Source organism: Macaca nemestrina, chromosome 10, assembly GCF_043159975.1.
Source record: "Macaca nemestrina isolate mMacNem1 chromosome 10, mMacNem.hap1, whole genome shotgun sequence".
NCBI lineage: Eukaryota > Metazoa > Chordata > Mammalia > Primates > Cercopithecidae > Macaca > Macaca nemestrina.
The window spans coordinates 53,581,826-53,609,629 of record NC_092134.1 but is presented as its reverse complement, the minus strand read 5'-3'; the positions used below and the strand labels follow the sequence as shown (position 1 = coordinate 53,609,629).

Below are 27,804 nucleotides of genomic sequence, written 5' to 3'. Positions count from 1 at the left end.
GGTTAGCAGGTTGAACCTTGGACAAATCTAAACTGGAAAATGATCTAATATTAAAGTAAATTGTATGTTTCAATGGAATATTACCTTTATATGTATCACTAAGCCTATGTTTGCAGATAAGAAAAAGCACAGGTTTATTTTTAAAAAAACAGAATGTTTATGGAAGCCAAATCTGCTACAAAGCAACTACCCTGAAACTCACTGTTATTATTTTTACCCACTTATTATCATAAAAAAACTAGTTCTCAGATTCTGCATACAGACAGCTTTATGTAAAATATATAAACATTTGTCCAAATTGGTACACAGATTGCATAAATATGGCAATTAAGATTGCATTTACAGATGTGCATGTACAACGCTGTGCAAATTATCACAATATTACAATTTCAGAAATTATTCAAATTGGTATCCAAGTAAAGCAACCAGTGAAAAAATACCCATGCAGAATTTAAATATCTCAGAACAAAATTTAAAATGTCTTCATTAAAAGTTCACACATTTAAAATAGTTTTATTCATTTTATTTGTATATGTCAAAATACATTTTTATTTCCAAAATAGTGGGTTTTGCAACTAGTTTCATGCAGAAACAAGGTCTGCTCAATACTACCAATAAAATCAATATAGCACAGTAGCTGTTCAGTTTTAGATACAAAGAATAAATAACCTAAATACAAAACACTAAAATATTAGAAACATGTATTTAATCATTCTTCACAGGCATCCAAACTTCACAAATATAAACCATAGCATGCCTAACTGTTGTGCAACCAGAACATGTTGCGGTCACTCAAACTGATCAGTTATCTGTATATTTTACCTCCACATAAGACCATGGAAATTCTCAATATTCAGACCCACCATTCATACAGTTCAAATATAACCAAAAATAAAACTCCCACAACTATCCTTGTACCTTTAAAATCAAGAATCCTGAGCTTGGTAGTAAGAGCATAACCTTATATCTTCATAAAACCAATCAAGAGAGAGAGGACTTAAAATCCTGCTTACCAAAACACCCTTCCCCAACCCCAAAGTAATCTAAAATAGGCAGTAGAACACAATGACCTTTTAAAATGAAGGGGTACAAATTCACATTTAATATAGTATACAATACAATCAATAATACAATCAGCTACTATAAGCTTTACAATGTACAATTTATTCAAATGGCTGAACTGTTCAGTGGTTAAGGAGACAGTTATGTGCCAGAAAGATGTAGTATTTTTTGCATGGTTTAATGAAAATATAAAAGCTATTTGTCCAAATAAAAGCCATCTTCACTATGTACTTGGTTTTGCGCTTTTTTTTTCCTTAAAAAAAAGGCCACTGAAATGTATAAAATGGTCTGAACATGATGGTGGTATCAAAGTCGATGCCTCTTCACATGGCAATAACAGTGCATTTAACATTAACTCACGGGTTAATTCTGCAAATGATTTCATAGCATTACTTTGGCTAGCACAACAGTTTTAGACAGCACTCAGATAAATATAGGTATGTGAAATGTAAAGCAATTATCTTATGCAAGTTTAATTATGGTTGAGTACTATCAAATGAAAACTGAAAATAAAAGCATTTTACAGTAGGAAACTTTTGTAAAGATAGGGCTCCACATAATGTGTAACTTTTAAAGTCTTTATATCACATTGTTAGCAAATTTTGTTTTTTAACACTATCATGGAGTAGCCTACTCTGCATTAGCAGACATTTGAAATAAGAAATAGTCAAGCATGCCATGTGGTGGTCTAAAAATCAAAACAATACACTTATTTGTATATACAGCATCACTCAGTACCTGCTAAAATGAATGTGAAGATTACAGAATCTAACATCTTATACTACAATAAAAACAAAAAAGTGACCAATGAAGCAGAAAATAGGAATTAAAAGATCTAATCTCAAATGACTTTAAAGCATTCATGTAAGAAATAAATGCATATTGCACAAACAGTGAAAGCATATGTTCCACCAAGCAATTCAGTTCCAGGTGGGAGACAACACAGCATTAGCCTAATACATGACAATAATCACAGAAGAGCAAGTGTTCTTATCTGTAAATGAAAAAGCTGTGAAAACATAGAAGACTCTGCCACATGAAGAGTTTAGAAGGAAAAAATACAAACCCAAACTTAGATGAAAAGCCAAAAAAATTTAAATATCGAAAAACTGGAAACTGTGGCACATCAAAAAATGTTGAGTAACTGTCTTCTGTGAGAGCTGAAGGTTTTTGTTGACACAAAAGTATTTATGTACAACTAAGGCTTACTGGTTAAATATCTGAGGCATATCTGGCCTTGAACACTTTCCTTATATGCTGGAGCTGTAAACAAGTTTTCTCAGTCATTAAAAAAAATTCTTCTCAGCAGCTGCATTAACATGAAACAATGGTCTTGATTAAAAAAACAAAAACAAAAACAAAAAAACAACCAACAACAACAAAAACACCCCAGAAAATTAAACAAAATGAAATAAAAATTCTAGATAAGAGGGCATTTGGCAGGATATCCGAAAATGACAGTCTCCAAGGATTCTTCCCAGGCTTCCAGTGACTGCCAATTATGGTCCACTGGGTTACTAATATGTGCAATTCCATTACTTGCTGCTTTTTTTTTTCTTTTTTTATTTGGAAAGTTTGCTTATAACTCTGATCAAGGCCCCATTTTCATCCTTTAGCCTCTGGTTGTCTGCTTTTAGGTCTGGTAACATCTGTAAAGAGAAAAATTGAAGATTTACCTTCAATAAATAGATAAAACATTATTTTTAATAAATGTTATATTTTCACCACAAAACACATGATCAAGCTTTGTCAGTTATATATATTTCTAGTATCTAAAACATGTATCAGGAAGAAGGAAAAAAAAAAAAACACACCTGGATTTGTAAAGCTAATTAGTTTCATAAATGCTGGAATGAAAGATTTATTCTCTCCAAATTTTCCATTGCAATTTACTAAATCACTTGATTTTATGACTCACAAGCACACCACATTCGAGCAGCCAAGACAATGAAGCCGGTTTTTGTTAGGATAGGCTCTTAAAAGAGGTTCCTGTCAGCACCCAAACCAAAGACTTTTGCTTTATATATGTCAGACCTAAAATCATAATACTTAACATTGTTCCACAAGAAAGCCAAACTACCTAGGAAAATATTGAAGAAGTTAGACTTGTTCTAAATTATTAAAATTCCTTAAAGGATTCACCTATTGTACCTCAGTTTAAGACGCCTAATACAATGTCCGATCCCGAACAGATGCTTATTAAATGGTAACAAGTAATTACTATTATTAGAATAGTATATCATGTGTAAGCTAAAGTAGTAAGTCTGTATCTATGATCCAACCATTACAACAATAACCAATTTTGAAGCAAATAGCCTCATATCTTCAAACAATGCATCTCAATTTTCTGCTGTTTTACAGACAAACTGATGAAGGGGATGAAAATATTACAAGTTAACTGAATAGTCTACTAAGGACAATTAAAATTGTATGTTCTTTGCCAGTTTCACTAAGAAATGAAATAGCTCATATTTTTGGTCCTTAAACCATACTTTCCAAAATAGTTCTCTTTCCTTAGTTTTCAAAATGTATTAGATTATCTAACTAGATAAAAGTAGAACTTCTATTTGCAAAACTACCTTAAGCAAAATCTTTAGGAAGATTTAATTTTATGTGGAACTAACGCATTCTTATCTGTGTTCAGAATCTTTAGATATAAAATATAGTAATCTTGAGTTTATTCATTTGAATATTTATAATAGAAAACTGAATGACTATAAACTAATGTGGTTCTGACATCAAATGACATTATTTTGAAAAACAGATAATGCATGCTTAATCTTCAGCTTCAAAATATATTATATGTAAAATGTTTATACTGTTTATGTTTTCTCTCTAGTAAAGAACTGTAAATAACATATTTTAAGTCCTAAAATATCTGTACAGCTAAAAAATGTGCAAAAGCTTTACAAAAGTACAAATAAGTCTTCAACTTAAATTCCAAAATCATCCCTAATTTTAGTGTAGTTCATCAACTGCAATATATAATTAGTGACAATTTGTAACATTCTAAGCAGCCATGCATAATTAGTTATATGATATGCTCCAGACACAATGGCATTAATTTGTAAAAGTGAGCTCTTACAAAACACGCCTACTAATATAAAAACACCTGCCTGGCTCTACCAAGAAGAAATGATGAAACTAAAAATTATAGGTTCACAGACTGCAGTTGCCTATAGAACCCTGAGCGCTTGGCTACCACTCTTGTCAAGGCCCTATTCTCAGTCAGCAGTCGCTCATTTAACTCTCTCAGAGATTGAATTTGCTTTATTTGGTGCAGGTTCTGCAGGAATCAGAATATAAAGAAATAGGAATAAAAAATAAGAAAATGGAAAAGCGTATAGTAAGAATATAATCACAGGTAATAATTTTTTAAAAATAATACGTCTTAAAAGAATAAGAGATTCAGAAAGGTAAACAATGTATTCCTAAAATTCTATTTCAAACTAAATAATATATAAGCAAACAAAATACAAAATATTTGTCTCCAATCTTCAAAGCCATTGAATAATAATGGTCTAATAATAAACCAAACAATTTAATACTGAAACATCTAAATCCTGAACTACTAATTCTGTGGGTATAATATACTATGCATTGGTTCATTAATTCACAATGTGATAAAGATATTTTATGAAAGACAATATGGTAAGAGGTAATCAATTAACTATGCTACTTTTCTTGTGAAGACATTCAAAACATAATTATTTCTATAGATAATATGGAGTTTGACAAAATACAGCTCTGACTGTTCACTCCCCTAATGTCCTTTACTTTCAAAGGAGAACATTTTATAGTATCCCCCTCCACTACTTACTCACCAAGAAACATAAAAGTATACAGAAACATGAATAAATAATACATCCTATATCCTATTATTATTATTAAGTTTTTCTATACATCAACAGCAAAAGTGTGACACAAATTGATTATCAAAATAATTTGGGTTTTATTTTTTATTTTATTTTTCTCCTTTTTTCACAGGTGTTAAGATTTGGGTTTTAGACTCTCTTCTCACTCACTAGAACCTGGATTCAGGAAGAAAGAGAAGCACCAGATATAGACAGTTCACAAATTGGGTAATCAGCTTTGAGAACAATTAATGTAAACCCTATCTTTAATAGTATTTTAAACATTAATACATAAACAGCACTATCTCTCATAAATAACATAGTTCACTTACTTTGAGCTCTTCTTCCATTTCAGATATTCTTCTTTCTAGAGCTCTTCGTTCCTAGATCAATTTAAGGTACCAATGTTAGTTATATAATTATTATATTCTTAAGTCTTCTTCTATACTGTGAAATAGTGATACTTCAGAATTAAAGGTCCAATCAGGAGCAGTGTAGAAAAGATGTGATGCCAGTGATATGTAAAGAGCTTTCCAAAATTTGAGAAAAATAAATATGAAGATCTTTTTCCTTAGTGCAAGCTCTTAATTCAAAGCTTTGACTTTCTGGGAGGATGCTATATAACATGTTCAAACTACTTTTTTAGTTCATGTAAAACTTAGAGTGAATCAATACTCAAGACTGAAGACCGTACAGAAAAGAAAAACAAAACTCACACAAAGATGCAATCATATTACAGTGATAGAAGCAGAAAAGCAAGAAGCAAACATGCCTAAAATATGTGTATTTTGCAATTTCAGAGGAATGTAAGAAAAGCTCGTTTCCACCACCCACAACGTGTACTAGCTATTATTTATCCAACTGACTTTATAGCTTTATATTTAGGTTGACATTATGTGTAGCATTAATGCGGTGAATCTAATAGAGAAGCAACTGCAGCATTTATTTTAAACTTCTTTCAAAGAGTGACAGGCAAAGCCAACACACAACACATTACTGCAGTGTACTGTTTTATTCTCCCTTAAATGATAAGCATTCTGGGGTGTTATGCAAAAAGCAAGCAGCAGTAATTGATGAGCTGTAAAACTGGTTAGGTCATACCGCCCAGAAGATACTGACTCTTGCCGGTCACCTTTCAGATACAAACCATTTAAATTTAGTTTAATCACACTGAAACTATTTCCAAGACATTCTTTCCCAGATTAATAACAAATGCTGATATTTAGTCAAGCAGTACATTTACTGTAAATGTTAATGTTTTTAGGGTATGGGATTTTAAAAGTAGATAGAATCCTACTCATCATCTTTTAAGTACCATGCTATTCTAACATCAGCATGCCTAAACATTATATAGACAAAAACATTATTTTCAATACATAGATCTTTCTTCTAGTAAATTAATACAGTCATGACAAATTCATAGAAATCATCACACTTCTCAAAATACTAGCACATAAAGTGTCATATTTGATCTTTACCACTTTGCAAAATATCAGAAATAGAATATTTCTTCTGAGAGGTAATCTCCCTATGAGCCTCAATTTTATTAGGTGTCTTCAAGATTTTAACTTAGTGGTAAAGTAAGACAAGAAAACTACACCCGACTGCCTGATTCTATTAGCTCAATGAAATTGACAACTGTAAATGGTACGAAATTTCTTATATTTGACAAATGTATTAACATTAAAAAATATAATTGGCCAGGCACAATGGCTCAAGCCTGTAATCCCAGCACTTTGGGAGGCCTAGGTGGAAGGATAGCATAAAGCCACGAGTTCAAGACCAGCCTGGGCAAAAAAGTGAGCCCTTGTCTCCAAAAAGAAATTTAAAAAATAGCTGGGTGTGGAGGCAGGCACCTGTAGTGCCAGCTATTCTGGAAGCTGATGTGGGAGGATTGCTTGAACCCAGGAATTGGAGGATGCAGTGAGCTGTGACTGTGCCACTGTACTCCAGCCTGGGTGACAGAGCTGAACCCAGGAATTGGAGGATGCAGTGAGTCGTGATTGTACCACTGTACTCCAGCCTGGGTGACAGAACAATATCCTATCTCTTTAAAAAACAAACAAACAAAACCACACAAAATATGGTTGAGAGAAAATGCATGTAAACTGTTCAATTTTGTGCCTGCTCGATATAGGGAATGCTGAATAAATGTTAGCAGTTTACTATTAATACCATGATTATAGAGAGTGGATTAGCTACTTTGTAATTTATCTGCATTTGACAAGCAGAAAAAGGAGGTCAGGTGAACCTGTCAGAATATGAATGTGTCTGCATCATGTATATGTTAGAAAAAAAAAAAAAGTATCAAAATATCAGCTATCTCTGCATGACAGATTACGGATAATTTAATATTTTCTTCTTTTGCTAAAGTTTCTGCAATAAACATATTACTTTCATAAGAAAAATTAAATATTTGAAATTGTGATTGTATTTGAAAAACAAATATTACTTTAAGTACAGTTTGTTACTATGCCTTTCATCTCAACCGTTAGTATAACAAAGAACTGATTTTATTATTTCTGCTTATCCTGGAGATAAAATTCAGTAACAGTTAAATATTCTAACAGGAAATAATAATCAATATTAAATTTATTAAAACACTATTTTAGCAATTATTAGTTATGTCCATTTTGAAAACATGGCTCAGAACACTAATTTTTAAAACTTGCAGAAATCATAATAAAATGGTAGCTACTGCAAGGTACAACTAGCAAATGACACAGACATTAAAAGACTATTTTTATATTCTTTATTTTTTTTAACCATTTCTCTTTTTTTTGGGTGAAAAAGGCAAATTGGTTATTTTTAAAACAGAATGGAAGAAAAATGTTTTGATATCAATAGCTCCTGAGAATTTACTCTTTGATCATAGCTACCAGCCTGCCATTTCTTCTGTGGTCGAAACCCTACCAAGTCTAGCTACTGCTCAGCTACACTACAAACAATCTTTGGGCACTTTAACTTTTGGATCATTTATACATTCTCAACTGATCAGGCTAAACTTGTAAATTTATTCCTATGACTACTCCTAGACCTTTGAGCAACAATAACTGAAGAGAAATACAAGTGAATGTATTACAGTCAATAAAAAATTGCAGAAAGACATCAAGTGGCATAAGGATTTTCTTGTAATCAATTTTTTTGTTTAAAATATCCTAAGTTAAATATTTCAACTCGAAATTTAAAAAAATTATTAAATTTACCTTAAAAAGAATTTGAAAATTTGATGTTCCAGATTTAAAAACTTTATTTCAAAAATAGAAGTATTTTAGGTTTATAAATAATTAAAATAAATGTATTTATGATTAAAACATTTTAGGTACATACCATAAGAGATAAACAGCATTTCAAGAATATCAAATTCACTATCAAAATGTGTATAGTACATTTCAGAATCAAGGCAAGATAGTTTTTTTTAATTCATTAAAATAATTATGTGGTAAATTAAATTTTATTTAACAAGGTCATTTCATACCTAGAGACCCTATAGAATTCTATAAAGAAGCTAAGTTGCTGTAAAATACATTAACTCAATAAATATTAATTTAAACTAATTAAAACTGTCATCCATAATAACAAAACAAAAACAAAAAACCTACCATTGTTTACCTAAAACAAGAAAAAAAATAATTATTTAATAAGCGGGACACTTACCCTTTTTTCCATTTCCAACAGTGACCTATCAGCAAATCTTTCTTGTCTCTGCAACGAAGTAAGAAATTATGAAAGAGGTAAGTGCAAAAAAGATTGAGGGGCGACCACAGTAATTCTCTGTTAATGGGTATTAAATCACAATATTCAAGTGGAGTAAAACACAGGTTCATGAGTAAAGCAAAGAGAAAACAGGATTTGTATTAAAATAATAAAGAGTGAAACGAATGTTTAGAAATAGAATGGTAACCAGACCTCTCATTTTATGTTCTCTATCACTTTTCCCCAGGAACTTTCATAGTTTAGTTGGGCGTGAGGGTGAGTGAGTGAGTATTGTGGAAGAAAAACAAAAACAAAAAAACTGTAGCTTTCCTTCTGAAGCCGAAATTCTTTCTTTTCCTACACCATCAGGAGTGGCTAATCACAATGGTCAGATTCCAGGACCTTGATTGAAATATATTCATTACCAGGTTGAGTGACTCTGTATCCATGCAGCCAGACCAGTAAACTGGCCTTTTTATCTTCTCCCACAGCTATCTTGGTCTTGGTTCACATTCTAGAGGTTTCTTTTCCAATCATCCACGCTCCACAATTGGTTCATATCCACTTTCACTCACAAGAAATTCTAGCTGTACAGCTTTCTTCTGCTGGTGAGCTCAGGCCTTTCATTTTTTCCACTTCCTGTACTATGTGACCAGCTCAAAGTTGATAAAATCCTGATATTTAAGCTTGGCTTTAAGGGATGGAAAAGCACCTTGGGTTTTAGCCACATGTTGTATCCTGTACTAGAGATTAGAGAGCTCTGGACATTGACCACAGGCCCAGTTTAACAACAACAACAACAACAACAACAACAACAAAAAGTGGCATCTTAGATCTTATTTACATTGATATCTATACAAACATCTCCCTTGGAATTCCTGGTCAATTTGCTGAAAATGAATTCCTCAAAAGCCAACTTGCTGAATAACCTATTTTACTAATTTACCAAAAATGATTTTTGACCACTTTAACAAGAATGCTTTATGAGTGCTAACCATAAAATATGCTTTAAAAACATATTGATTAAACATAATTTCACTGTTCAATGTGGTAATTTAAAAAATATTTCTTTACATAATTTTCTTTAATGCCAACCCTTTCAGTATTCATGTTTTAGTATCTCTAGGACTTGTAACCAAGTCACTTTTTGATTCCTCTTTCACAATTTTAATGGTTATAGTGTGTAACATTTAAAGAACTAGTCATGGCCAGGTTTTCTTACTCGTTCTCTTATTTTAAATGGCTTCAAGCTTTTGTGCGTACTCTTTCTGGAAACATGAAAGTCAATATTCCAATTGCTTCTTGTAAGAAATTCAGTTCAGAATTTCAAATATGAGGCTGGGTATAGTGGCTCACACCTGTAATTCTAACACTTTGTGAAGCTGAGGTGGGCAGATCACTTGAGCCCAGGAGTTCAAGACCAGCCAGGGCAACACAGTGAAACCCTGTTTCCACAAAAATAAATAAATAAATAAATAAATAAATAAATAAATAAAAATTGAAAAATTAAACAGATGTGGTGGCATTGCCTGTAGTCCCAAATACCTGGGAGGATAAGGTGGGATGATTGCTTGAGCCAGGGATATTGAGGCTGCAGAGAGCCCTGATTGTGCCACTGCACTCCAGCTTGAGTGACAAAGCGAGACGCTGTATCCATTAAAAAAAAAATAATTTAAATATGAATGAGACTGTTCAGTTAATTCTCATTTATTTTTGGTTCTGAATTTAAACATTTAATTGCTAGAAATATAAAACAAAGGCTGATAACGCCACTTGAGGATTTAAAAATAAATCACAGAAACTCTTTACAAAACTGAAAAATTTTTAAATAATATTCAAAAGCACCTGAAAAAAATCAAATAGCCAAAATAATAACATCACACGTAAATTAACAAAACATGGAAAAATAGCATTTCATTGGAGATTTTTTCATATGGGAACATTTTAGCAATTATATGTGGTTTGCCAATTTCATTGATTAGAAAACATCAACATCAGTTTAGATAGTATTTTTACTTAGTTAACTTTCTTGTTAAACATTCCAGTTAAAGCTGTTAAAATCACAATGAGTAAATCTGGTGAACTGGTCATTTGGCAAAGTGGTATTCAGCAGACTGGTTCTGGTAGGCTGGCATATTTTTTCCCTTCCTTGGAGATGATACGGGAAGGAGAGTACCTGAGCTAGGGCAAGAGTCAAGGATTCCAGAGTCTCTTGGCTAAATACTATCAAATAGACCTAAACTTCAAGATTAATTTCATGCAACTATCAAAACTGCCACTGCTATTTGTGGCAAATATCTGATGCAAATATTTGTATATTTGTGAAAAGTTACGAAGTTAATCAATGCCAAAACACAAACAAACAAAAAAAAGGTGGAAAAGTTCACAGTAGATTCAGGATAAATGCCTGAAAGTTGAACCCCAAAAGTTTACTTTAATGCTTATCAGTTTTACTTTTATGAATTATACTGCTCATTATTAACTCAGTATACTGGACATGATACTCAGAGTACCTGCCAAGGCAGAAGCTGTCATACTTTTTAATCCCGCTTCTCTTGCCAGGTAGCAGAAATTGATACCCGATCCACAGGCAACTTTCTGTCCATTGACCTATGAAATGGTCACTAACAAAACAGGGTACTCCATACTGGGTAGTAAGTGGCTAATTCTATCAATTCCCCTCTCTTGCAGGGTTTGACTGAGAGAGATACAGAATAATTACATGACAATGAAGTAGGCAGCAAAGCAGAACACAGAGAAGGCATTAAGTAGTGGAGACACAGATGAGCTGAGTCACCATGACAGAACACTATAGTAGGAAGCAGTGCATTTATTTAATAAATTTATTTATTTATTTATTTGAGATGGAATCTCACTCTGTCACCCAGGCTGGAGTGCAGTGGCACGATCTTGGCTCACTGCAACCTCCACCTCCCGGGCTCAAGCAATTCTCCTGCTTCAGCTCCCGAGTAGCTGGGACTACAGGCGCCCACCACCACACTCAGCTACTTTTTTTGTACTTTTAGTAGAGATGAGGTTTCACTATGCTGGCCAGACTGGTCTCGAACTCCTGACCTCAGGCGATCCACCTGCCTTAGACTCCCAAAGTGCTGGAATTACAGGCATGAGTCACCGCGCCCGGCTGCAGTGGACATCTTTACTTAGAACTAACATTGTAATGAAATCCCTAGAGCTGAAGCTATGCTCAGAGAGCTCATTATATTTTTATGTATACAGGCTCACTAAGATACTAATGCAACCTGAAGGATGATGACAAGTTCACTGATTAAAAAACACCAACATCAGTTTAGATATTTTTACTTAGTTAACTTTTCTGCTAAACATTACAGCTTACCATGAAGCCTAAATATAAGTCAGTAGTTTTAATGTGTATGACACTGTAAGTTTTTATGACATCTCACTATGAAACGTATTCTTGTTCTGTTTTACTTTTCTGTTTATCTTTACAAAAACCTCCATTAACATGAAGGAATCTGAGGAGTCTTCACAACCTTGTGAGGTTAGCCTGACCCCTGGAAGTTTAGCACAGTATCTACTGTCCTCAGACAATTGCTTTACAACACAACAATGGTTAAAAGAAGGATCTGGTAACAAGTTTAAGTTCAACAAATAGAATGAACTTTGTTGGTTTTTGTTTTGGTGTTGTTTTATTATAATTTTTAAAAATTAAGAAAAAGATGAGTGTAAAGACTGATCAAAAAGAGTATGTAGTCCCATTCACAGATCTGGACGTGCTGTTTTTAGATCCATGCTTTCAGCGGGATTCTAAGAGTTGTGCTGCAGAAGTACGTTTATGCTAGAAAGTCCCAGGTTAAAATTGAACACGTTTGTTTTCTTAAAAATTACAGGATGCCTTAGAGCCTTTAGCAAATAAATAGACCCTGTAAAGTCTCTAACATGTAAAATATGTAATATTTCCCTAGTTTCTTTGATCACAAAGTTTTTTTTGTTTTCTGAAAGGAGGGAAACGAGGAGAAGATGTACCTATTCCTATTTCCCAGAACTAATGTTCCATGGAAATGGAAAAGTGGCTTGGGAAACAATTGCCAGATCATATGTACAAGGTTGTGAGTTTTGCTTGGCTATCCCAATTTTATTGTTCAAATTTATCTTCTCTAGGCTGCTGCATAGAAGGAACTTACAAAAGGAGTTATGATTAAAATTACCTTCTTCCAGCACTACAATATAAAATAATCTTTACTTGAACAAACAGAAAATATTTGTAGTAAATAAAAATTTTTATATGGCTATAAGATGATTCTGTATAGATGCTTTTAATGTTTTAATGCCTTGCTACATTTGGTATTCTGGAAATAAACATTTAAAACCTTGACATACCACAACATTGGTATTAAAAAGCTTTTTATATGTTGACTTTTGACTGTAAGACTATTTTTTAAATTTACTTCAGAAAAAGTAAATAATCCAAAAACAGCATTATCTTCTATTATCAATTATCAAACTTCTATTTAGAGTATTAGAAAAAATTTTAATACCATTTTTAGATGGAATAAATCACAACCATTACCTTGAGAGTAACAAAAAGAAAAGGATACAAACCTGGGTGGCCTTTTCCAACTGTAATTTAAGATCTGTTAGTTCCATATTTGTATCATGTAGCTGTGCCTTCAGCTTTTCATTTTCAGCTAGAATTTGTTCATAAAGCTATAAAAGTTAGGGTAAAAGAACAAATTACTTTTCTGCTCTCCTATTACTTTAAAATTTCTCGTTGATTACTTTGCAATATTAAAACAGCTTAATGTACCATATGAGCTATAAAAGATACATTTAAAAAATCCTTCATGGTTGCAAAGTACAGACTGTTGGTTATGTAAGTGTGTCTGTCCCATATAAAGTCTTAAAATTAGTTCCAGCATTCAAAAATCAAGACTTGACAGAAAAATCGGACTTTTCAGGTTATCTTAAAAAAGATTCAGTCATCTGATAAAGAGGGACCACATACCTGCACAGCAACTGCAGCTAGGGCTAAGGAGTCACTGTGATCTTTATTTGGAGTCCGTGAGATTTTCTGCCCATCACTCTCTCTTGAATTCCCAGAAATGAGATGGAGTACCAGCTGTATTTATCATTATACTTCTATATTGCTTATAGTAAAGTTAAAAGGCAAATGACGTATTTCCCGAAATATTTCAAATCCGGGATAAGATCCAAGACCTTCCCCTTTTCTAATGCTTTTTGTCTTTCTTAACACTGCTTCTTCCTTACCCCTGCTTTACTACTTCCACCATAATTCTGGCTATGATCATCTCTTACCTAAACTATTCTAATTCCCTGATCGCTCTCTAATCTGTTTTGTATATAGGAGCTAAAATTAACTTTTCAAAATGAAAATCTCGTCATTTTCATAGGCCAACCATTCCATTTCCACCCACAAATTAAAAACTCTTGAATGGCTTCCCGATGTTCTTAGCATACACAAAATCTTACAGTGGCCTATAAGGCACTGCATTATCCGGTCTCAGCCTACACAACTGCTGCCTCAAATAAATATTTCTTCCCCCTACTAGCCATAATAAAAATTTAATTATTCCAATGCATCATGTATTCTCCCCCCACCAGGTCTATGTGCGTGTAGTTCCACTCCATTTGGAATAATTTTCTCTCCCATTTTTGCCAGTTAACTATTAGTAATCCTTCCATGTTTGGCTGAAACCACACTTCCTTTGGAAATCAATTTTTTGTTTTTTGAGATAGAGTTTCCCTCTTGTTGCCCAGGCTGGAGTGCAATGGTGTGATCTCAGCTCAATGCAACCTCTGCCTCCTGGGTTCAAGTGATTCTCCTGCCTCAGCCTCCTGAGTAGCTGGGATTATAGACATGCGCCACCACACCCGGGGTAATTTTGTATTTTTAGTAGAGAGGGGGTTTCTCCATGTTGGTCTGGCTGGTCTCGAACTCCCGACTTCAGGTGATCTGCCTGCCTCGCCTCCCAAAGTGCTGGGATTACAGGCATGAGCCACTGTGCCCAGCCAAGGAAATCAATCTACTTTGTTATATACTTTTATAAAATTGCTTTTCTACTTCAGGTTAACTGTCTCCGTTATTTATTATACATTCATTAGTATGACTATATAATAAGGTCTCTCTCCCCCACTACATGGAAGATGCCCACGAGAGCAAGATAACATCTTCATCTCCATTTGCCCATTAGTAGAATCTCTCTACTTAGCACAGTTCAATTCTTTATTGAATAAATGATGAATCTTATTCATAATGTAAAATGATTCTCTCCCTCACCCATTCCCCTAACTTGGCTTTTAAAAAAGTATGTAATTCAAACAGCTGTCAGATAACTGGGGACATGTACAAATGCCATAAGCTTTCTCCTTCTCCAACAGACTTTCTGTTTACTATGAAGCACAAAATATGAATATATAAATGAATCCCAGATTATTGAGTTTCTGGGATTTATTTCTTAATTACTTCAATCCTTAATGGCACTTGAGCTGCCCCAAGTTTTTCAGTTACCTATGAAAAACTATCAATATATTCTCTTAGGAAAAGCCATCTTCTGTTTGGCTGCTTCCTAGTAATAAACAAAGAAACAAAGTGTGCATACACTTGTGTGCACCTGTTTACTGAATGCTCCTTTCCAGCTCAATCATAGCAATGACTTGAGACACTTAAATGTAAAATCATCTTGGATGATTTTCTCTTCCCTTTAATAAACAAACAGCTATTTACATTCTACTTACCATCACTTGCCGAAAACTGAAAATGAAAATAAGTTATTTTACTCATTTCATTATGAGTTTTTAAAATAACATTTGAATATGAGTATCTCAACATAAAAGATAACTTATTTTTTATTAAATATAACTAAATAACCCAAGTACCTTTTTAAAGTCAGTTGAGTCATCCTTTTCTAGCCTGCTGCTGTAAGGTTTTCTTTCTTCTAAGTAACTGTATGATCCAGAGCGACCCAGCAAGGAATCATATCGATCACCAGCTGATGTAGAACTGGTTTCATATCTTCAAAAGATTTAAATAAAAAACCTTGTTATAGGCTTTTACAACTTATATTAACATACATCCTAGTACACATATAACTTGACAGTTCAAAAGTGTAGGTCACAGTCTCCCTCTGTTATCTGATTAATTTTTGTGATATATAATAAGTGGGAAGTTATTTTATTTTTTGAGATAGGGTCTCACTCTGCTGCCAGGCTGGAGTGCAGTGGCATGATCTCAGCTCACTGCACTTGACTTCTCGGGCTCAAGTGATTCTTCTACCTCAGCCCCCTGGGTTGCTGGGACTACAGGCACATGCCACCATGCCTAATTCTGTACTTTTGGTACAGATAGGGTTTCAACATGTTGCCCAGGCTGGTCTTGAACTCCTGGGCTCAAGCAATTCACATGCCTCAGCCTCCCAAAGTGTTGGGAGACTACAGGAATGAGCCACTGCACCCAGCTATTTTTTAATACTACTAATTTCCATTAATTGAGGAAGAGAGTCAACATTTCCATGTTTAAAAGCCAAAACTGGTTTCATATGATTAATATTCTAAATTGTACGTTTCCTCCCACATTTTTATATTTCCAAAACCAGAAAATGGCTTACAATTGACGATGCATTCTAGTTTAATTGGTAGCACCTTTCCTTTTTTTAGTAGTAGGTAACACAATGGTGTTCTAAAAATGAGTAATGTCTTAGATTTGATGAAATAAAGTATATCCAAAGTGACAGGTAATGGCTTTGTCCTAAACAGGAAAAACAAAGCTTATTGGTAAAGGAGAATTCTCTTATTATCTGGTTCTGAAATTCAGATTACCTTTTCTGACAGATGCCATTGGCTCTGCATTTCAATTCAATAGAATCATCAGCAGACAGAAATTTATTATTGGTCTTACAGGGCTGTGGTTAACAATGATAAGAGAAATGGAATGGAGATCAAAATCAAGGATAGAGTGGAGGTTCTCTGAAAAAATGGATAATTTTGAATTAGGTGACACTTTTGTTTTGTTTTGTTTTTTTAAAGACACAGCGTCTCACTGTGTCCAGTGAGGAGTACAGGCTGGAGTGCACTGGCACAATCATAGCTCACTATAACCTTGAACTCCTGGGGGCTCAAGTGATACTTCTGACTCAGCCTCCCCAGTAGTTAGGAATAGAGGAGCATATAGTCATGCCTGGATAATTAAGACAAAAAAATTTTTTTTTTTTGGTAGAGATGGAGTCTTGATGTTGTCCACTCTGGTCTTCAACTCCTGGACTCAAGCGATGCTCCTGCCTCAGCCTCCCCAAGTGCTAGGATTACAGGCTTGAGCTAGATGACATTTTTTAAAGTGTCTTCATTGGTTCTCTTTTGTCTAAAGCAGGGCTACATAAGAGAAGATTCTGAATACTTAATCAAATATATTTCTGGCCAAGTGTGGGTTTTATCAGTCCCTGATGTTAATAATGAGATAGTTGAACTAACCTAAGAAACTTTGGAATACCTCTGTTGTAGAGATTTGGGAAAAAATCTCACTTGCTTTGACTAGTGATCTAGAAGTAAAGCCTTTAACAAAGAAAGCTAGTAACAATGATAAGGCCATCAAAATTTCTGTAATTTTTTTATCATCAAATAATTCTATAAACTTACAAAATCCATAGATTCCTAGCAAAACATTTTTAACAAAGATAAAAATAAGAAAAAAGTCAATTAAAAAATAAATAAAACATACCTAGAAATGGAATCCGTCTAGAAAGAAAGAGAAAAACATAGGCATACTAAATTTTTATGTTTTCATTAAACTATTAACCTCTGATTAAGTAAATTTAATGTAGTATCAATAGCATTTTCAAACTATTAAAGTAACATCTGTTTTCTACATGTGTTTTAATTTTACTGAGGTTGTTTTAGAAAGAGGTTCTAGAATACAGAGTCACTGTATATTTTCAAAGGCATATCCATCATGTAATTACATGTGGCAATTTATGGGTATCTCCTGTGACTTCCTACAATGACCACTTACAATATTTTTTAATTAAAATAAAAAAAGAGACTAAGAAAGATATCTATTACATATACCCACTGAGCAGGAGGAAGTAATATATTTACATTAAGAAATGTTGAGTTTACTATGATATCTCAAAGCAGTTTACTCATTTTTGTTTCTGAGGCAATGAGAAGCAAACAAATGAACACCTAAGGTACTTTATACATAACAGTATATACATATTTTGTTTAAAATTTACTTTCTGGAAATCTAGCTATATACCTTTAAGGTTAGCAGTTAGGTGATAGGAAATTTAATTTTCTCAAGCAAGTGGTATGCTACACTCAAGTTCCAGAAAGTCTTATTTAAATGGTGAAAAGATTAATAGGGTAAAACACTCTTACTGGGGGCCAAAGTAGTCTTTTTCAGTAGTCAAATTTAGCCTTTTCTTCTTCTATTGAAATACTCACTAATTCTATAATTTATACAGAATGGTTTGTTAAACTTCTTAATTTAAATATTAGTGATTTCCCATTATAGTTATCTTTGGAGATACTGTAAAATTACTAGGTTACTTTTGGGATTGTTAAGCCTATTTTGGACTAAAAATGTTTTACTAAAGTCTATGTAAATTTCCTCTGCAAAACCAATTTCAACTTTGCTCCTTCCATTGTTTTTTAAAGTAATGTTTTATTTTGATTTACTCTTTGGTTTTACAACAACTAACAATTTTAAAGAATAAATTTCAATTTTCAACATATTCAAATTCAGTAAAATGGCTATTCATGAACTAAAATGTCTACATATCAAACAAAAATAATACATCTCACCTTATAGTTTGCACTTACATTCACTGATTTAAATTTTAAAAATAGAAAGTCTAGTCACAGAAATCACTCACATTCCGTTTGTCTTTAAAAATCATGGTGTTATCACTGATTATTATTACTGTTTTTGACATGAGGTGTCACTTTGTTTCCTAGGCTGGAGTGCAGTGATATGATCACAGCTCACTACAGCCGCGACTTCCTGGCCCAAGTGATCCTTCTGCCTCAGCCTCCCAGTTAGCTGGGATTACACGCATGCAACACCACATCCGACTAATTTCTTAAATTTACTGTTGAGATAGGGTCTCCTATGTTGCCCAAGTTGGTCTTCAACTCCTGGGCTCAAGCAACCCTCCCACCTCAGCCTCTCAGAGTGTTGGGATTATAGGCGTGAGCCACCATGCCCGGCCTATCATTTAAAAACTTTTAAGAATTGTGGTAAAAACCACATATTGTAAAATTTACTATGTAAACTGTTTTTTAGAGTATATAGTTCAGTATTTTTAATTATATTCATATTGTTGTGCAAGAGATCTCTAGAATTTTTTCATCTTGTAAAAATAAAACTCTATATCCATAGAACAATTTCCTTTGTCCTCTTCCTAGCTCTCGCAACAATGGTTCTACTTTCTGTTTCTATGATACCCAAATAAAATAAGTGGAATCACACAGTTCTTGTCTTTTTGTAACTTGCTTATTTCATTTAGCATAATGCCCTTGTTCCCCAAATTTTAAGATTAATTTTCCAAAGTAAAAATATGCTTTTAAAGATAAAAAAATTAAAACATATAGAATGATATTCAGAAATATCTTTCTGACTATGGTATTGTAAGTTCATATAATGGTATACAAAGTTCCTGTGTAATTTCTCATCCCTCCATTCTCTAGATAACCACTGTTATCTAACTAACCTTTTCTGGACACATAACATCTATGTGAATATAGAAAATACTGATCTACACACATACAGTGCATCTTATTTATTTATCTACATCCATTCTTCCTTTTTCTGATGGTGTAGCAGTTACTAGGTTTAGGTGAGATGACATGTAGCCCATGTTGGTAGCAAAATGGCTGCAACAGTTCAGTGATAGGCCCTGTCTATCCTAAGCCAACTATAATCTCATCCCTATGAGATAAATCAGCCTGAGGATGAAGCTGACACAAAGGACTGCAGAATATAACTGGAGTACATTTTCTTTGTTTAATCCAGTTTGACTTAGGTTTCATATTGTTATTTATATTTGTTATATTTATTTATATGTTATTCGTTACTTATAACTAAAAGAACTCCAACCTATTTGGAGTTACAACAAATAGATTGCTCTATTAAATAGGTTGGAGTTCTTTTAGTTATAAGTAATGAATAACATATAAATATAGATCTATTTAAAGTAAACAAAAAACACTTAAATGGAAAATAAAAAAACTTTTCTTTTTAGAAACAATGTTCCTCTTCATTTTAACGTATCTCACATATAATTTTAACAGTAAAACTAAATATACATCAATATGCTTCAAAATTACAACTTTAAAAGCTAGATAATCTCCCTTCCACTCCAGCTTGGTGGGGGTTGGAGTCCGCATGGTAAGGCAATGAGAGGTGTCAGACAGGGAAGGTTTACTAATTTCCTCCCCTCTTGTTTACCTGTCCATTGTTTTTCATGGAAAGATGAGAATTTACAGGGTACTACTGGGAAAGGAAGATGATGGGTAAGTTGATAGAATATAATAAAGAAGGGACATAGGTAAATTGGGGAGTTCTGATAACTGACAAGCAAATAGTTTAGGTAACAGTTAAAGCTTTAGGTCTGCAAATAATGTAACCTCAGAACCAATTCACTCCTCAATGTCTGGCCACCTAAAGATAAAATAAAATTTTGGGGTGGAAATAGGCAAACTTGGCCCTAAAATAATGTTCACAGTTACCTAGCAAAGGCAACCTACTTTTGTTCACTTCCTGTTACTGTAGATCCTTGCTGAGTAAAAAGAAATGTGTTTGCTCTATTAAGGAACTTCAACTCAAAATGAGTAAAATAATATTAATATGACCAGAATGCTATTTCAGGCTAAACAATGCCAGGTTTAGAACTAACTCGTGTTGTTCAGCTCTATCCTCATACGAATAGAAATATTTTAAATATTTTTTAGCTTTCTGCACAGCCAAACCATCAGGAAGCGGGTGGGGGAACTTTCAACCCTTGCTGGCTATGCAGCCTTGTCATTCAAACTTGCTTTAGGTCCTTCATCAGTACAGAGAGGAAAAAAATGTATTTTAGATTCTAAACATAAAAATCTGTTGGAGACTCTAAATTTCTAAATATACGTAAAAGAAAGTTAAAAGATGCCTATCTTCTCCAGAACATAATTTTGAAATAAAATCTGAGCCTACTACTTTCGGATTTCCACTACTTCTGAGTAGCCTTTAGATATTTTCCTTTGGCCAAGGGTACTATTTCTTTTTTTGCTTTTTCTTTTAACGCCGAAGGTTAAATGACATACAATAAATTACATGCACTTAGAGTGTACAATTTGGTGAGTTTTGGCAGTTCTGTATATCCACAAAACCACCACTAGGATCAAGACCCAGAACATTTTCATCACCTCCAAAACATTATTTTGTGACCCTTCCCAGTCCTTTTAATCCTGATCCCCAGGCAAACACTGACATTGCATATCCGGCATGTAGGTAGAGTATGCAATAACTGTTTTGCATGAATAAATATAATAAAACACAATTTAAAAGGATTATTAAAAAATATGAATACTTCTCAATACAAAAAGTAATGGTATTTACCTGAGTTTCTTTCTTATTGGATCCCTCTTCTGTGTCTGATTGTTGTTCTTGTTCATTTTCATCACTCTAAAAATAGATTGCCAATTTATTGTAGGAAATTTTACTAATAATTTCAAAAATTATTTTTTAAAATAATTTTTGGGAGTCCTCTCTCAGAATATACATTGAGACATTTGTAGATAAAATGAGATGTTTAGGATTTTCTTCTAAATAATATGGGAGTTGGGGGATAGGGTGGGAATTTAACTGAAAAAATGAATACTTGGGGTAGGGCTCCTCACACTATTCTGTTACTTCTATAAAGTATATGTTTAACTTTTCTATATTAAAAATCAAAAGAAAAATAGAAAACTATTTTTTGATTTCCCCATCTGTTCTTCCTTTGTCATTTATGTATGATTTTCCTTCTCTTTTTAAACTTTTTAAAATAGACATATGCACTCTTGATTCATCAAGTTGAATATATATTTTGTCCACAGCATGGACAATGCAGAGATATTAAAACTCTTGAACTCCATTTAATACTTTCCCATATCTTTGTGCTATTGTTTTCATATGCCTTAGCTCTTTATATATTTTAAGCTGCATATGACAATGTTATTTGCGGTACATTTAATTAATTAATTAGTAATTAAGTAAAATGAAAATGGACTAAAACACTGTAATTAAAAAAATGTTCAGAAAAAAGTTGACCTAAATATGTTGTTTATTAAAAAAACACAAATAAATTGAAAATAACGGAAAATATATATTATACAAAGATAATCAAAGAAAGCTTTTCAAAAAAGCAGAATTTAAGGTAAGATATAATATTAAGAGATAAAGAGGAACATACAGTGAGAGATGGGTCAGTTTAACAGGAAGACAGCTGATTCCATGTTTTCAGTGAAAGAATGGATAGAAATTTTCTTTAAAAAGTATTTTTATAACAATAGAAGTAAATGTACTGCTACATACAATAGCACAGATATATCTTATAAACATAACACTGAGTTATAAAATTTATAGTTCTAGTCATATGCTCTCCAAAAACAGGCATAGTTAACTACGGTGTTAGAAATCAAGATACTAGCTAACTTTGAAAATGAGGATAATAGGGATTGAGAGGGAGAACATGGGGGCAATCTACACTGCTGCTTTTATTCATCATTCTGAGTGGTGATTACATAGATATGCTCCCATTGTGCTAATTCATTAAGCTATACATGTATGAGTTGTATTTCTGAACATGCCATACTTCAATAAAAGGTTTATTTTTTAGAAAATGGACACAAAATCAATGAATAGCAGTGTCAGGCCTACATTCAAGGATCAGGAAAAAAACACTAATTTTTACAAGACTGTTGTAATTTGATAAACAAAGCACTGTTTCTATTTAGCATGCCTTGAGATGGAAGTAATCTGTAATGTAGATCTTATAATGATATTTATGAAAATGAAATTTAAATAGACTCCTTAGATATTCTTAAAAGATGTTTTTACAAGTAAAGGAGCAGTTTAGCTATTATAAAATAATCAATATACGCACTCTGACCTTCAGACATTATTATTTCTATTCCATAATTAGGTCAGAACTACTCCTTTTAAGTAGTACCAACAATCTAAGTAGTTAACTATCCTTAAAAATAATTTTTCTCATTTAACAACTCAACTCAGAAAACACTGTGATGATTTAAGGAATATATAATCTAAGGCATATAAGAAATTATTAGTATGTACTTTTGGACACATTAAGAATACCACTGCTGGGTGCGGTGGCTCACGCCTGTAATCCCAGCACTTTGGGAGGCCGAGGTGGGCAGATCACAAGGTCAGGAGATCGAGACCATCCTGGCTAACACAGTGAAACCCCGCCTCTACTAAAAAATACAAAAAATTAGCCAGGTGTGGTGGGGTGCACCTGTAGTCCCAGCTACTTGGGAGGCTGAGGCAGGAGAATGGCGTGAATCCGGGAGGCAGAGCTTGCAGTGAGCCAAGATCGCGCAACTGCACGCCGGCCGGGGTGACAGAGAAAGACTCCGTATCAAAAAAAAAAAAAAAAAAAAAAAACAACAAAAACAAAACAAAACAAAAAAAAAAACAGAATACTATCAAATAATGTATTTTAATAGATTCTCACATCTTGTGTCCAAAATGAAACTCCTGTAGATCTTCTTTTCTCTCTTGGTCGCCGTCGTTCTCTAATTGATTTAGATTGTGATTTATCTTCTCCTTCTTTTTCCTCTTCTCTTTTTTCTCCCTCTGTTAAGGATTGCAATAAACCACAATATAGCAATATATCTTGACAATATTTTCCAAGGTAATTGTAAAAACAATGGGTAAAATGGGCCAGGGGACTATCCAGGGGAAAGGAAGATGATAGGCAGCTGCTACTGCTTAGCTCCAGCCAATTGTTGAGAATACAGATCCAGTGTTGCCAGATCTGTCAACTTTTCAAGAAATGACAAAAATCTTAAGTTTGAAGTGAGTATCTCTAATATTAAATGTTGGTTCAACATTTTTACAAACACGATGCAGGCCTCACATATAGCAGTTTAAAGAACTGAAATATCTCAATGATCAATATAAGAAAATATATAGCTGGAAATTGGGAATAAACTTTATTTTCTGGTGTTTATTCTACATTATTACTGATATTATCATGACTAATACTGTAAGATTTAGGCTTTAAAATATAAAATGCCTATAATTAAAAGTAATTTTATTTAGTACTTATCTCTGGTTTAAAGTAGGAATTACTCAGAATTTAAATAGAAAGTTTATATAAAATAATAGGAAATGGTAATAATGAGTATCAATATGCCAATATATAGTTGAGAGAAATGTATTTTTCAAGAAATAAGCATAAAAAATGTGTTTTAGTGAGATCATTACATGTATTTAGTAATTTCAGTTTACAACAATTTCACAAAAACTATTTAAATGATATGATCTACACAGTAGGCAAGAAATAGCTTGAAGCATCTGAAAAGTACTACAGTAATAAATTGCTTCTAGAAATAGTCACCCACCAGTTCTATATTAACTTTTCTTTGCAGGTGGACATGAAGATTTTTGTGAAATATTAGGTTATAAAAATATTAATATCAACTGCAGGCCATATTATTTTCTATTTCTGTTTTCTACTTTTCTCATTCTCAACCTTCATATTCTTTCTGTTTAGGTTCAATGAATCACAAGTTAGGATGCTGTTCCTTTTCTGTTGAATTACTATTTAGGAAACCATAATCCAAGGGATTATATGAAGAAAGCAAAGTGTTTTCAAAATTTGCTATTCTTACCTCTTTCATTTTCTTTTGTTATTCCTCTGGAGTAAGAAGTTATGCCTACAAGACTATTTGGCCTGTTTAGTTGACTTGAAGCATAGAGTGAACTGCTCATAGTAGAAAGTGAAGAGGATGGAGTGGCTGAACTTGAAGTTGATACTGGCCTATAACGCTGGTAAGTCTGTGAAACATTAAGATCAAAACCATTTGAAACACTAAACACAATTAAAAACATATCAAATTTCCAGCTAAAATCCTTTACAGTATTTTGTATATGGTTTGTTGGTATATAAATCTCTTGTATGTTGAGGATCATAAGGACTATTCATACCATTTGACTTAAATGTGTTTTTGATATACTGTTACCTCATCATACGTTCTGGAGTATTTTTGTTTATATTCGTCTTCTCTAGATGTTTCTGACTCCTTCTTTTCTTCTTGTTTCTCTTTATCTTGTTTTTCTTTTTCCTCTTTTTCTTTTTCTTCATTTTCTTGTTCTCTGGTTCGGGTAGAACGACTTCTTCCTATGGTTTTCTCAGCTTCTTGAAGATCAGTTAATGTCACTCCCTGCACACACAAAAAGATCAATATAATTATGAGATGCATTAAAGCTTGTTCAAAGGGATATTTTAGAAATACATATATCACATACAAATGCATTAAAAGTCAAATATGCATGTTTAGAATTGGTTTGCAAATGGAAACAGCAAGTTACATTCATTCTATGAAGAATCACCATTAGCAAGCACAATGATAGGTACTGGATACTCTATGCATATAAACGTTCTCCACAAGCTCAAAGTAGGGAAGAATAGCCAATATATATACTGTTTGCATATTATATTATAAATATTTATGTTTGTATATGTCTCTGTGTGTGTGTATATATGTGTATATATATCTATATATACATGCACGACAATTGCTAAGGCTTAAAAGAGATTTCAATAAATTTTTCAAGATTTGACCTTGAAGAACAGGTTAGATTTCAAGAAGTGAAAAGTATAGGCAGAAAAAGTATATTAAGGCCCTAGCAAATAGTTCAGCTTGAAAGCTAAGTAATGGTAAGGACAAACAGCTGAATCTGGACTGTGGACCTTCCTAACTGTGGAAAAGTAGAAAGACACAAAAGTATGCATCATATATAGCATAATTAGAATGGCAAAATGGAGGTAAGGAGATCACCAGCCTGAATGACATTTTTAAAATACTTGCACATTAGCTGTTTAATACACCTAATATAAGACCCTATTCTCTGCCCACAACTTCCAAATATTCATAGAACTTTTAAATAGTTATTAGACATCATACATGATTATTCTAACCAAATACTCTGTGCCACACACTGTATTAGGAATAAGGATAAAATACTCAAAAAGACACAAAGGCATACGCTAATTAGATGAAATATAATAGTAACAGTGTAACCATACAAAAGGCTATGAGTAACCTTTACCTTTTGAGGATTTACTCACACTATATACTGACATCAATATTTTCACAACAAAGTGAAAAAGAGAAAGGTAACTTGTTTTACGTGTGGGTCTGTATATATGTTTTATATGCTACTTATGTAAGTTTTATATATTAATTACATTAACTATACCTGTGTTGATCTTCTAGATTGTCTTGCTTGTCTAGATCTTGCTTTTCTTTGGGATTCAGACTCTTCATCCCTAACAGGAGTGAGGTATGATCTACAGTAATAGATTAAAAAAACCGTTAGTTGAAAATGCAATAACTGTGAATGTAAATATCTATCAATGTATATGAATAAAACATACAGGTTTAGTATTTTAATAAGTTTTAAGGAAAAGTCTTCAGAAAATGGTCTTTGAAATTCAATAATGCAATCCGATAATTTCTTTTTAGATTGGAACTTGTTATAGTTTAATAATAATTATTATATATATTTTTTGAGACAGAGTCTCGCTCTGTCGCCCAGACTGGAGTGCAGTGGCCAGATCTCAGCTCACTGCAAGCTCCGCCTCCCGGGTTTACGCCATTCTCCTGCCTCAGCCTCCTGAGTAGCTGGGACTACAGGCACCCGCCACCTCGCCCAGCTAGTTTTTTGTATTTTTTAGTAGAGACGGGGTTTCACGGGGTTAGCCAGGATGGTCTCGATCTCCTGACCTCGTGATCCGCCCATCTTGGCCTCCCAAAGTGCTGGGATTACAGGCTTGAGCCACCGCGCCCGGCCAATAATTATATTTTAATATCACATTTTAACTCCCTAACTACATTTAAAAAAATAATGTAATTTAATTTTAAGATGAAACTACATTTTTAAAAAGGATTTAGAGAACTGAAGATTAAAAATTTTAGCTCTACTGAAAGAAATAGAAAGATTTCATTTAGCCCAATTAACCAGAATGGATAAGGAGTAAATTTTTTGTCTGTTTTTAACCGAGGAAGATCCTCTTCTCCAGCCCTGAAAACATCCCCCAAAAGTGGTAATCTAAGCATCTTATTTAATGACCTACTAAAAGGGGCTTTCTTCTCTACCTACAGTATTTTCAAACATTGGAAGACAGGTATCAAATTCCTTTCTAAATCTTTTTTTTTTTTTTTTGAGACAAAAGTTTCAGTCTGTCGCCCAGGCTGGAGTGCAGAGGCGTTCAAATGATTCTCTCACCTCACCCTCCCCAGTAGCTGGGACGACCTGCGCATACCACCACGCCTGACTAATTTTTTTATTTTTAGTGAAGACGGGGTTTCAACCATGTTGGCCAGGTTGGTCTCGAACTCCTGACCTCAAGTGATCTGCCTGCCTTGGCCTCCCAGAGTGTTGGGCTTAAAGGCGTGAGCCACCGCACCCAGTCTCCCTGCATTCTTGTCAGTGTGCTTTTACTAATGACACTTACGTCAGACAACATGTTATTGTTCATACTTTGCTCTAAAAAATTCAAGTGTTTTTTATATATAAACAGCTTTTAAATCAGCATGTTACTCTTGAGTAACTGATTTTCTGATATAAAGAACAGGTCTTGGCATTTATCGCCACTAAATTTCTTCTAATAAATTTAAGCCTATGTTTCCTCTTGTCTCCTATGTTTCCTCTTGTCATGGGGTATGCACCTTTTCAAAAGCATGTAATCTGTGTCAAAAGTTAAACAAGGCTGGGTGTCATGGGTCATGCCTGTAATCCTAGCACATTGGAAGGCTGAAGAAGGCTGACTGCTTGAGCCCACGAATTCGAGCCCGGCCTGGGAAACATGAGGAAACCTGTCGCTACAAAAAAATAGAAAAATTAGCCAGGCATGTGGCACATGTCAGTACTCCCAGTTACTCTGGATGCTGAGATGAAAGGATCACCTGATCCTGGAGATCAAGGTTG

At 33.5% G+C, this 27,804-nt stretch overlaps 1 protein-coding gene across 9 annotated transcripts in view; it reads right to left on the bottom strand.

Annotated features, from left to right (window-relative positions):
• Positions 1-508: 508 nt before the first annotated feature.
• Positions 509-27,804, bottom strand: part of LOC105473304 (protein phosphatase 1 regulatory subunit 12A) — a 159,338-nt gene continuing 132,042 nt past the window's right edge. For 6 of the 9 annotated variants that reach the window (XM_011727042.3, XM_024790176.2, XM_024790173.2 and 3 more), the window contains 11 exons: positions 26,074-26,164; positions 24,834-25,034; positions 24,483-24,648; positions 23,321-23,442; positions 21,202-21,267; positions 17,323-17,339; positions 15,489-15,624; positions 13,194-13,298; positions 8,574-8,621; positions 5,249-5,299; positions 509-2,711 (listed from right to left, as the gene is read on the bottom strand). In XM_011727042.3, coding sequence (XP_011725344.1) covers positions 2,625-2,711; positions 5,249-5,299; positions 8,574-8,621; positions 13,194-13,298; positions 15,489-15,624; positions 17,323-17,339; positions 21,202-21,267; positions 23,321-23,442; positions 24,483-24,648; positions 24,834-25,034; positions 26,074-26,164 — 1,090 coding nt within the window. In that variant the 3' untranslated portion in view covers positions 509-2,624. Of the gene's footprint in view, positions 2,712-5,248; positions 5,300-6,017; positions 6,049-8,573; positions 8,622-13,193; positions 13,299-15,488; positions 15,625-16,109; positions 16,150-17,322; positions 17,340-21,201; positions 21,268-23,320; positions 23,443-24,482; positions 24,649-24,833; positions 25,035-26,073; positions 26,165-27,804 lie in introns of those variants that run through there. The other 3 variants (XM_011727045.3, XM_071071391.1, XM_071071392.1) reach the window with 2 other exon arrangements.